Source organism: Salvia hispanica, chromosome 6 (genome assembly GCF_029641045.1).
Source record: "Salvia hispanica isolate PSC_SH4W2 chromosome 6, Shi_PSC_v1, whole genome shotgun sequence".
NCBI lineage: Eukaryota > Viridiplantae > Streptophyta > Magnoliopsida > Lamiales > Lamiaceae > Salvia > Salvia hispanica.
Window position 1 is genome coordinate 4,348,612 of NC_142697.1, and position 12,916 is coordinate 4,361,527.

The 12,916-nt window shown below is 36.1% G+C and overlaps 2 protein-coding genes across 5 annotated transcripts; both read right to left on the reverse strand.

The window, feature by feature from the left end:
• Positions 1-1,145: 1,145 nt before the first annotated feature.
• LOC125207447 (sister chromatid cohesion protein PDS5 homolog D-like) lies at positions 1,146-9,180 on the reverse strand. 4 transcript variants are annotated; one of them, XM_048106796.2, is made up of 15 exons: positions 8,797-9,180; positions 8,579-8,709; positions 6,753-6,956; positions 6,453-6,634; positions 6,173-6,299; positions 5,931-6,098; positions 4,588-4,684; positions 4,064-4,503; positions 3,873-3,926; positions 3,693-3,775; positions 2,633-2,684; positions 2,230-2,313; positions 2,089-2,132; positions 1,642-1,716; positions 1,146-1,566 (listed from the first exon to the last, which is right to left on the reverse strand). In XM_048106796.2, exons 1-15 carry the CDS (start codon positions 8,855-8,857, stop codon positions 1,335-1,337), a joined length of 2,034 nt encoding a protein of 677 aa, XP_047962753.1. In that variant the 5' UTR covers positions 8,858-9,180; the 3' UTR covers positions 1,146-1,334. The 4 variants fall into 4 exon arrangements, with proteins under 4 accessions (XP_047962753.1, XP_047962752.1, XP_047962754.1 ...); XM_048106795.2 differs by having other exon boundaries at positions 3,693-3,772; positions 4,064-4,509; positions 8,797-9,179; XM_048106797.2 differs by having other exon boundaries at positions 4,064-4,509; positions 8,579-8,700; positions 8,797-9,178.
• Positions 9,181-9,699: 519 nt separating this feature from the next.
• LOC125206126 (copper transporter 5.1-like) lies at positions 9,700-11,422 on the reverse strand. Its single transcript, XM_048105421.2, has 2 exons — positions 11,011-11,422; positions 9,700-9,721 (listed from the first exon to the last, which is right to left on the reverse strand). Exons 1-2 carry the CDS (start codon positions 11,400-11,402, stop codon positions 9,700-9,702), a joined length of 414 nt encoding a protein of 137 aa, XP_047961378.1. The 5' UTR covers positions 11,403-11,422.
• Positions 11,423-12,916: the final 1,494 nt, after the last annotated feature.

Below are 12,916 nucleotides of genomic sequence, written 5' to 3' on the forward strand. Positions count from 1 at the left end.
TTTGTTTAAATTTATTGTGTATAACATAATATATATTTTTATTTTGGCAAATGAAAACAAAAACAAAAAACTATAACATTAAAAATTAAATGAAAAATTAGTTTAATTGATAGGGCGGAAATTAGTCCGAACCACTGCAGAAGGAAGGGTCGGACTAAGAATTGCTGATGTGGCAACCACTAGTCCGAGCCATTGTGGATGCTCTAAGTGAATCTTACTAGTCCGAGTCATTGTGGATGCTCTAAGCAAATATTACATTTGCATGCTTTTGATATTGATTCAAATTGTGGAATTGAGAGGAATTAAAATTAGCATAATTTAATTCTAAATTAAAATTTTTTGTGATACCAAACATTGTATTAGCAATTCAAAGTTCCAATTTCAATCATGATACCGAACAAAGTTTGAGGACAATTGATTGTTGGCAAATGAAACAAAAATAACTATAACAATATCTCATGTAAAGAGAAAACTCAAACCACTTCCTATCTCTAATTGGGTTTAGAATGAAATCCCATAAATTTATACTCATGTTATCAGAGTAGGTCATCGACGATAAGCTAAATTTAATTGATCTATCGATATATCTAGATTGGAATTGAAAAATAACTGACACAATAATAAGCTTTAAAATCGAACCAATTCTATTGATCGAACCCAAAGAAAATGGAAACCATGAAAGCAAAGTGTAAATGCTTCACATGATAGCCTATCATAAAACAAAGTGTGTTGATAATTTATAAATTGTAGATTTCTGACGATATATGAAATCCTTTCTCAAAATTTTTGAATTCTAATAAATCATTAGTACATTATTCGAGTCAAACAAATTATATGTGGACGAAACAACACTATATATTTGAAGATTAAAAAATTGTTTAAGATTACTCGGTGTTGATTAATTAGTAAATTGAATAGTACTAAATATGCATGATGTGCTCACTCTTTAATTCAAAATTGCATTTAGAATTTCTTCTCTTCATTAATGTGTCCTCCTATCCATATGCTATCAAAACTCTATAATCTCATTTTCAAGAAAGTACTAACAGATTACTGACAAGTTATGCATTGAAAGTGTCACCAACTAGGATAAATAATTCAAGGTGATATTACCATTTTGACCCTCGCTAAAACACAAAACCACAAGAAGCCAAACACCCTTTTATAAATGCAATAAGCATTACCTCACTCTAGGGGATTAAAGTATCAATCAAAAGAAGCCCACTACTTGAAGCTTCATGTGCTATTGTTGTGTCTAGCCATTGTATCCTGACAAGGAAAGGCTATACATGATCATAAATCCATGAAATCCTTCAACATGGTATGCATGAACATCAAGAACCATCGTCGAGGTTGATCACTTCATGCATTTCTTGGATGTGGCTGCCTTTCATTTTCTTGATTGAAATTTCTGACCCTTCCTTGCTCACAAGATTCTCCCCACCATCCATTGCTGAGATGTTAGTTTCACAAGTCTCTTCATCAAATTCAGCCACGACTTGATGAAAGTCAGGTGAAGTAGTAGTGTCTTTGGATTTACTGAGGGCATGGTTTTCACCTTTTAATCTGAACGGAGAAATGTCACCATTAAGGGATTGCTATCTGACCTGAAGGCTTCGAAGCTCGTAAAGAAAAACTAACCTTTTAGATGAAGAGGCAGCATGCTGTTGCTGTTTCTTCAACGTGTCTGCTTTTCTTCTTTTGTTTTCTTTAGTCCTGATTGATATCATAAAACAGGTCAGTTTTTTTGTTTCCATAAATGCGAAATGATGTTAAGATTTATCAGAGTTCAGGTTTAGGATAATGCTGAGTGGAGAATGCCAATTGTGAGGACTCCCAATCTAAGATCAATGCTTAAGGAAGAAAAGATACCCAGACTGATATAAAAAGGTTCCTAATTCTCGACGTTTGGTAGTTGAATATTGCAACACTACGTCAGAATTTCTTATATCTCCTGGCTTAACATTGAATATAGATAAGAAGATTTTTCACACACCACGTACAATAACAATATAGTTTGAGGATGCAGGCATGAAAAGCATTCTAAGGTTAAGAAATTCATATTAAATCTCTTTTAATTAAACTTACTTGGTAAGCTCTCTGGATGGAGATGAATGACCGGTTACTTGTTTCTGTAACGATTTTGTCAAACTTTTACATCCGCAACACAACAAAAAAAATTTAAACATAAGAGGATGAAAAATAATATTATATGACAAGAAATCTTACTTGTGGAGACTGCTCATCATGAAACAGTTTCCATTTTTCTTTTCTCAGATTCAAGAGCTCTATTTCATCATCATCATACAAAATCTGTAAGAACATAACTAGATGCATTACAAATAGAAATATAATTGAGAGCGACAAACAGAGGCATGAGGACAAATGCATTATGTAGTATCCCTACTCAGATAAAGTTTCTGCCCAAGTTGACGTAAGTAGTAGGAAACAAAGGTATTGCCTTTTCCATGGTTCAAACAATCTGAGGCCTTAATCCTATATGCCCACGAATTTAAAGCTATGAACAAGTACTAGTAGGATTTAGTGCCTATAACCCACATTAAAAAGTAGTATTGGAGATGGGAGCTTGAGTATGGTACAGACAGCAAATGAAAGAAGGAAGTCTCGTCACCTCATGTTTCTTTGTTTCAGGATCAAAAGCTTTAACAGTGCCTGGATAAAACCTGCATGTTATGAAAGCTAAATGTGAGAAAATCTTGGTATTTTCCAGATGAAGCATATCTAAAATCCAAAACTATGAAGACATTGAATACGTTGACTGTGTGAACTAAAACTAAGTTGTTCCTAGGACTGCAGAACCACCACAAAGATGATGCACAATACCCTGATATTTATTCTGAGGATCTCATCATGATATAACAAACCAGTAAAATGAAAACTAAATCTAACCAGTGATACCAACAGAGAGCAACCAACTTCTATATTTAGAAAATTTATTTCATCCTATTAGTCTAGCTTCCTAAGCGAAGCTTATCTCTCAATTGGGAAGGAACAACTCCGGAGTACGGTTTCTAAGTCGCATGCAAGACAGCAAGTGTGTGTTGGACAGGTAAGACAAAGGGACTTCATTATCTGAGATAGGCAACAGTTCACCTGTTTTTTATGCCTTCAGGACAACTTTGAACTTAATCAGTCTTTAAGAAGTGTCTAACTTCCAACATCTTTAATGCTAGTATTAGACAACGGGCACCACTGTTCATTTCCTAAACAGTGCCAAGTACACGACAAAACTTAGTGACCATCCAATAAAATCTGGAGAAATAGAGCATATCTAAGAGAGCAGTGGTGCTCATTTTTCTTAGTGATCAACCATCCAATTAAATCCAAAAACATGTGTTAATGTTAGTACATCATCTTAGTATTTTTAGGGACAATTATGAATTGAAACGACAATTTCAAAACAATCGAAGATAAAACCACTTATTGAACTTTTAGAAGCAAGAAAAGTTATACGAAAGTATGGTATGGTGGTGACTTTTGGGGAATTTTCTACTGCAGAAATACTTACTTTTGTTTTTGAGAGGGTCTAAAATAGAAATACTTAGGACACAAGAAATGAGGTTCATTTTAAGGCCAAACCTGAATAACTTAAAATAATGCCCATTTCATCTGAAGTAAGAACTCATTGAAATCAACTACCAGAAAGATATAGTTTAACATGCCGTACTTACATTTCATCCATTGGCCACCACACTTGTATCCTTAAACTGATTAACTCTTCTCCAAAATCCACACGTGGCTTTCTTGACTTCTTCTGAATGGAAGTGTATTGGAAATATATTAAAAAAAATTATGCATCTCCAAGGATGTTTTAAATTAACACCATATTATACGATAGAACATGATGGTACCTTATCCTTTTCCAAATTGGCTTTTGCAGGTTTAGACATAGGAGATCCCTGCATCTGCATAAATTATTCCAAAACAATTGGACATAGTTGTACGGGAAAAGTCCATCAAACACAAGACAGATAATGACCTTTCATGCAGCATCATTCTGTACATATTCATGGGAAATAATTTATTATCTCACAGACAGTACCTGAGGTGAAAGGTGATGTTTTTCTTCTTTGCTTGTGTCACCAATTACACCTCCTTTCTTTTCCACCCTCATCTTACTTGATCCAGCAATAACCCTTTTACCAGTCTTCTTCGGTGCATCATCTCCCCTCTCTTTCATTTTCAAGATTTTGCTTTTCATTGTTGATGTAAACTCCAGGTCCTTGTGCTGATTAACATTTTTCTTATGAGACTGACCATTTTTTGCAAGACTGGGTTCACTAAAAGAATCTTTCTTTTTTCTCAATGAATTGCTTAACATGCTTGAGTGTCCCCGTTCTGACATCAAAGCTAAGTCTTTTTTCTCCACATTATACCCTGGAGATCCTTCATGGGAATAGCTATCTCCGGTTCCCAAAGTATGTTCCACCTCTTTGGGTCTTAACGCGGGACTAGGCTTCCTCCTTCTCTTTCTAAGAGCACCTGTATCTGCGTGCAATAGTATAATCTGATGAGAGTCTTTTACTGCTTCCAATAAATTTTCACTGTCCAACTTAGTTACATTACCATCATCAGTTTGCAGAGAACAAATATCTTTCACAGCCTTGGAAATTCGATCTGTTTGGGATGCCACACCAGCAGCAGGTGATACCTCCTTTGATACCTGATTGAAAAATAAAACATCAACAAAATTACAGATAACTTTTTAATGGAAGAGAAAAAAGGTAAGGTAATTGTTTGGAACTTATAAGCATACAACTCCAGAGAGAACATTTATTGGTTAATCTTGAATTTTCCCAGATATCAGATAAGCGCATTTACCTTCAGACAGCAATCATCTAGAAGAGTACCAATATATGACAAGGTATCAGATGATTTAGAGAATGGTACCATAAATAACCACATAAATAGGGAAATTTTTTGGAATTGGCAGTCTTACAGGAACTGTAGATGTTCTCGAGTATATCATTCAGGAGGTTTATCTTTGGATTCCTATTCAATTTGCATATTTTTGAAAGCTACTCTTTCTGTTACCCAATTGAGTTCATAATGCCTTCATTCAAAGAACATCCTTCTAATTTACTGTCCAGTTTCCAAACTTATTTGCATAAGTTCCTTAGATATCCCAGACCCAAGCTGGAACATCTGAAGACTGGTTGGGAAATGGAATAGCATTTTTCTGATTACCAATCTTCCTCCAGTTTCTCATGCAAAACAAGTGCCTATAACTAGTTGTTTGCATCACATTCAAGTTTGATGAGGTAATGAATATCAAAAGAGTAAAGACTTGAACAAAATGAGTTTTGACCGGAAGGTAAGATAGCTCTTCTCTTAAGGAATAGAGATTGCAGTATGCAACCAAAAGAAAAGTTGTAGTAGAAGGAAATTTTGAAACTCAGGCATATAAAAGAAAGCAGTTAATCCGTCTTTTCCTTCACAAATCTTGCATCATTCTACCATTCTTCTATTCCTTTCTAGTCTCCAATCAAATAAATGAGAAATTCCATACTAAATCATGGAGTCCTGTAATAAGAATGTAAGGTATCCGGTGTGATAGTATCGACATAAAAAGGAAATAAAAATGTTTCTGTTGCACGGTATAATATGAAGGAGACATTTTCAAAAATAGTATAGGACTGCTAAGTGAGCTCTGAAAAATGACTATAGCTTGTCACAGTAAACTGGCCATAAAAGAACTTAGGAGAAAAGGAAAAACAAGGATCAATAAATCATCACATTCGTCACACATTAACATTTGATCCTCCATCAGCCAATTTGTTTTCCACATATCACTTTATGTGACTCAAAATAATGATTGTCTGACAAACAAGAGGAGGGTGGCTTTAGTTCAATCAACATATAACAATGTATGAGAACAGATTTTTAGTTCAGAGTTTATAAGAACAAACCATGTCATTATCATTGTATGTTTCACGGCATATGCACGCAACTATTTCAGCATAATCATCAAATTCCAGACTCATTGCCTTCACTGCTTCTTTGAGATAACGCTGGAGCTTAGTTGCACAGTTTTCAAAGACTTTGTTACCCAATTCCCATGAAATAGGCAAAATATCCTGAAGCACAAGTGCACTTTTTTAGAAAGAAATGGGATAATCACAGCATAAATAGTCGAGGAGGGATTCATTACCCTATTTTTCATTTCGACACTAGCTAGAAGAGGCCTCAGGAGATTAAATGAAATTTCATCACTTTCTTCTATCACCATAGTCATGATCATTTCCATGTATTTGAAGACATCAGAAGAGTTTTTTGACCTTCACCATAATTAGAATCTTTATTGATCACCAAAATACGTTTGACACTAAAACCATGAGAAATAGTATGGACACAGCCTATAAATTCAGTAAGGTCAGAATTAGAAAATTCAAGTTCATGTATAGTAGCAGAGAAACTCCCCAAAAACTTACCCAATCTTGTTAAGAAAAAGTCGGAACATCTCAACAACCAGCCCATCAGTATCGACATCCAACAGAATCAGGAATGATCTCACTTTTGCAACAGTTTCAACAATATGCAAAGCCCTATAGTAATTGCGGCCAGACTCGCAAGATAATTGCTCAAAAGCAATCATATATAGTTGGAAAATTTCCTGTCACCAGCAAACACAAAATAGAGTACGGGGTGCTTGTGCAAATAGAAGGATGAGATAAGAAGGTGTGATCTTGAGTATATATTTAGACATGGAATAACTGACTGCATCTTCATACCCTCATTATATCATCTTCATAAGGGAATTCAGGAGCAGTTATCCTGGTAAGCTCATTACAGCAAGATGCAACTGCAATTTGGACATTTAAATCATCATTGTGCAATACTTCATCAGTCATAAGCGCCTTCATTATCTGAAGAAGTGCTTTGCTTGTAGACCTGGGAGGCTGTTGCCAAACCTTGGCTAAAAGAGTCTCTGCTTCCTAAATTACACATAGACTATCAGTAACACCAACATAGCTAGTAAAAGGATGAAAATTCAAAAAAGAGCGAAGGAGAGATAGTGTTGTTAAGGGTGAAAATAAAGTCAATGAAATATGTTGTATAACAAATAAACCAGGGAACGAGGGGAGCAATCAACAAAAAAACAATTTTTTTGCCACATGTTTCAAAAGAACAGTTTGAAATGTAAAACAGGTAGCTCATTACACATCTACTGAGTTTTCAACTTTTCATGCATGAAAAAAAACAGCAAAGGTGGATTACTTAACTAATCAATTACACAAGGGTTGGTATGCAACTGACATGTCACATAAATTAATGATTTGTTTCAAAGTGAATTCAATAAAGAACATATTGGAAACAAGTTTGCAAATAATTTATTGATTCACTTATAGCCATGTTAATCAATCAAAAGGAAAATAACCTCCATCCTAATTAGATACTCTAAGTTTCTTGTCTTCAGAGCACCAAACACTCTCAAAAATAATTCCCGAAAAAAAATAAAAAGGATTTCAAGAAATGTTGAGTTTCTGAGTAGCTACTGGCGCTAACCCCACCTTACCTTGGCCCAAAGAAAGGCTATGAAAAGTTAAATTACAGAAATTTCAATTGTCACATTTGTGATACTGTTGTTGATTTTGCGAAGCAAATACTTTACAGCATGCATAAGAACATTAAGATAAAGGTCCAGTTCATCTTGCATCTTGTTCTACGAATTGTTGACCCAACTCCCAAAATGTGTCTACCACCAGTTTTAACCGATAGACCAAGAAGCTTCATGATTTACAATTAAGTCTGCCCTTTCTAGGTGTATCCTACGACCAGGAACTATAAACTACATCAGCAAACAAGTTTTTACCATTGGCAGCACAGCACAATGATCAATCCAATCATAAGACCATAGTTTCAGTCAGTGAAATGATGAAGGGAAAAAACACTAAAAAAACTAAATGAATGAGTTGCCTTGGCAATGTCATAAACAGAAAATTTGAATAGAATAGTTTATTTCGCCCATTGGTATTTCAGTTTTAAGTGATTCAAATTTATTCCAAGATCACTCAAACAAAGGCTTATCAGATTTCTGTTAATTCCAGACTGGAACAAATAAATCAAGGCCTCCAACTCCAACACTACACAGAACTCAGCACATCTTCAGTCAAGCTGGAGATCAAAGTTGCAAGATAGTGCAGCTGGTTCAGCTTTATCTATATTAACTTTTATGCAGATTTCGTCTGCACGGTTGCTTTAGTCTTAATGAACATGTACTGGGTTACAGTTAGCAACTTAGCGTAAAATCATCTATAGCTTGTATATATTGGGGAATCTAGTAACTTGAAGTTTATGCAATGAAAACCCAGAAAAGTTGAGCATAGAGTTCTGTTCAATCTTAACCATATTTTTAATTTCATTTCATTTCTTTCAAAAACGAACCATATGATACCTAATTAAATTAAATGGGACACTTACATAATAAGGACTAAACAAAATTTGATTTTTTTCATAATAAGCAAATAAAGAGTTGAGGGATTAAACAGACATTTGCACAAACAGTTTCTCTATCAGAAATAGGAATTTCACCAAACACACACATAAACCCACATACATCAAGGAGCATGAGTAGGTCATCAGTTGATGAAGGGCGCCTGAGAAGTTTGTTCCCAATGTTAACCAACTCCGGCTCAATCGTTTTCTGCGACGAATCATCAATACCAGCAGACCCCATTTCTACAATTCCTTGTGAAATTGAAACAAATAAGATCATAAATAAGAAATGGAAACTGAAAATTGCCTGTGAAAATGCAGCAAATTAATTCTATTTACCCAAAAAAGAAGGGTTTGGAGCAAAAGGGGCTTTTTTTCGCAAAATGTGTATGTGTTGCATGCAGAGAGGCAGTGCCCCTCTTAAATCTCCATGCCCGGATTTTGGTTCATTCAATCGATTTCTGCTAATTCTAGGGTATCAAATCCGTGGATTTTTACAGATATACTTCTCTTTTGTGCAGGGAGATTGGATGCTTTTCAGGATAAAGAATACGGTGTCTCTACAAATATTGCAAACTATATTTTGTATTACTTGCAATCTTTGCTGCTCTGCAAACTATTTTTCCTAATTTGGGGGTCACGGCTGACCGTTGCGTCACAATTCAATCCCAATTTTTTAATAAAAATTTTAGGCCCCACTTGGTTCGGATGTATGAAAATGCCACGATGGGATATTTAGAAAGATGAATAGACTTGAGACGGGTTTTCGTAAAGTGAAAAGTTGGAGTCGAAATATGGAATAGAACGAACCTAGCGACCCATTAAGTTCACATCTTGCGATCCTAGCCGGCCGCTAGAATTTGGCGGATCATTAGAATGACCTAGATTTCCTGCCTTTCTAGTCCAACTTACTAACATTAGCAATATTTTTATATATTTCTTTCACATCGTATTTCATTCGTAATTCACGTGGGAGCTCAAGAATCAACTCAAGTATGCAGGATCGATGATTCAACATTGTTTTCTTTATTACTACTACTTGCTTGAAGCTACTTGTTAATGGGTATAGCTTAACTTGTAGAGTAATAGGGTTGCGAGTACTTGACTCAAACATGTTTCTATGATAATTTATCTATTTTAAACCCGTATAATTCTTGCTTTGAAACTGGCTACGTGACATATGGTTAGATGTTCAATGATCTTAATTATTAGGGCAATAATTGAATTTGTTATTGTGTTATTTCAAAACTCGAGAGATGAGTATCTACAAATGAACATTTGAATTATTATCACTAAGCCAATGATATCAAGGATTGTTAATACTATGTATGAGAACACGAGGGATCGTATGAGCTTTTAGGAGCTGTAATTATCATGACTTGTAGTAGGGTCAAGTCAAGATATCCTAATAGGAGTTGGTTGATATTTGTGATCGTCATAGTAAAGCTAGAGTTGTTAATGGATAAATAGATTTATAATTAGAATTAATCAAGAGTCAAGGATATAAATAACGGGGAATTCTCTTTCTCTACTTATTGTTAATTTACTTATTGTTATTTTCTTCATTTACACTAGTTAATCAAATCAACTCTCAAACCCTATGGTCTAGATAGTATTAGACATTTAATCATACTCAGAGCCTACTCATTAATGTCCGTAGATTTGATACCCGTATTAACCTTTGTCTATTTTGTAATTATATTGTAAATTGCGGTGAATTGTTAGTGCTAATAATAAATGCATCACGTTTTTGGCTTTGTTGTCGGGGTTAATTTTAGTTTAATCCAATATTGTGAGACGGCTAAAGATACTAATTTAGGAATTTTTAATTTTATTGTTAGTTGATTTTACTAGTTGTTGGTTGTTGGGTATATACTGAAAATCATGTTTTACGTTGCTTTAAATTATCAGACCGAATTTTTGATATTTTAAGAAGAAATTTATTTATCACGTGGTTTGTCATTCATCATTATTTATTGATTATATTCATAGAAAATAATTGATAATGGAACAAACATTATTTCTTCTCGTGGTTAAATAAGATCTTACCGTCGGCACTTTGTAGATGTAAGTACAAATCATTCTCAACCTAGATAGATGTAGACAATAGTTTTAGGTGTCAATCCGAAGTCACTTTATATCTTGGATGACTGATACATTGGAATGTGGTATAGCACCGAATGAATTTTGTTGATACACGTACTTCTTGTTGTATAAATCAAGTACAAAGATCTTGGAAATTGTTATTTTCTAAATGAGTAAAGGCCAAAATTGGTCCTGAACATATGATCATTTTACGTTTTTGGTCCTAAACATTATTTTTTGGATTTTGTGGTCCTGAACATATGGAAATTTGATCATTTTGGTCCTCCATCAACATTTCTGTTAAAAACTAACGGTCAACGGGTTTAATCCCGATTTTGACCAAATTAAACTTTTAATTCTGATTTTTTACTCCCTAATTAATTCCCTAATTATTTTAATAAATAATATGAAAAAATAAAAAGAAAATAGTTGACCTGCGCCCTCTCACTCCTCCACTCCCCCACCAACCTGACCTCTGCCGCCCAATCCACCACCGCGTTCCTCATCGACGCTGACTCCGGCGACCGCCTCATCAACGCGTTGAACGACATCACCGCCAGCATCAGGCAGTACCCGTTCGCCGAATTGACTCCAAAGAGAACCGCTCCGGCGATCTGGTAGGGCCCCCAGCGGCGGCCACCTAGCTTGTTGAGGAGAGGAGCCTCGGCGGCGGAGGAAGGAGGGGGTTTGGCGACGGAGAGGAGCTTCAATCGGAGGCAGCGCTCCTCCATGTACTGGTAGAAGGCGCCGAAGAGGAAGAGGGCGAAGAGAGAGAGGAAGTAGCCCGGCCAGGAATTGGTCTGCCATGAATCGAAGAGGATGGTGACGCTTCGGCCCCAGTAGAAGGTCATGTGCATCATCGTTGCAGATGGAGGAGGAATTTGGGTTTTTTTGTTGTTTTTTTGGGAATTTGCAGCGTTTGAAGGGGAGATTGATTTCGTGTACTTGGTAAGGCGATCGAGGGTTAGCTGAGCTGGATTTGCTGCGCGAGCTCGTGCGCGGAGGCGAGCGGGTTGGAAGGAGAGATTGCGACGCCGAGGGAGAGGAGGGAAAAGTAGAGGACGGGGAGAGGACGAAAGCGACGTTGTTTTTGGAGATGAGTGAAGTGAGGGAGGTGGCGCGCTGGAGGAAGGCGGGGTAGGTGAGGCGGTCGCCGGAGTCGGCGTCGATGAGGAATGCGGTGGTGGAGAGGGCGGCGGAGGTCAGGTTGGCGGGGGAGTGGAGGAGGGAGAGGGCGCAGGTCAACTATTTTCTTTTTATTTTTTCATATTATTTATTAAAATAATTAGAGAATTAATTAGGGAGTAAAAAATCAGAATTAAAAGTTTAATTTGGTCAAAATCGGGATTAAACCCGTTGACCGTTAGTTTTTAACGAAAATGTTGATGGAGGACCAAAATGATCAAATTTCCATATGTTCAAGACCACAAAATCCAAAAGATAATGTTTAGGACAAAAAACGTAAAATGACCATATGTTCAGAACCAATTTTGGCCTTTACTCTTTCTAAATCAACACAAGTAACATTGAGAATAACTGTGTTAGTTATATGGTACTTTGACTTATCAATATGTGCGGGTCTTTCGTCACCTAATATCATGGAATCATTGGTAGTGGTGATCAATATTGAAGAAGAGTTACTGTTGTTACTTTGTGGAATCACGTCTTAGTTCACCTGAGTTGATATTGTTGACGAGGTTTGTAGAAGAATACCTTGCAAAAACAAATAATCAGAGTACACAGATCTATTTAGGTGATTTTTTGGATTTACCCATTTGCATATAATCATTGAATGCATGCCAAGAACGCAATTAGTTTATTTAAATGAATACAAATACTTATACATGAATTCCACAAATCGAATAACTTACTGACATACTTGGATTTTACATGGTTTTAGAGGGTGGTTATGTATGAATTTGATCATAGTTTGTCTATTATTGGACATGTTTATATCTACTTCTCTATTATGTTGGTATGTTGACCATTTTGTTAAGAGTGTGTTGAAAAAGGTACAAAATATGTGGATGTGCAGCAGCCTTGTTTTGAGACAATATTTACTGGAGATTTTGAAGTCCAATCAGCCCGTAATGTATATCAATCTCTTTGTCTTCGAAAGAGCTTCGTGTGGGTATCTTGCACGCCTCAATCGGAGTTCGGTAGAAGAAGTTATGGCCATTACAAGAACACTGCGCTATCCAGAAACTTACACGCGGCCGGGTGAATTTTTACACTGTAAATTCACCCGGCCGGGTACTGTAATTCTGCGCGAAAATGGCCAGAAAGGGGTCGAAAATGACCACCCGGCCGGGTGAATTTTGCTCTTTATAATTCCACCCGGCCGGGTACGCTATTTTAGCGTATTCTTTTGCCA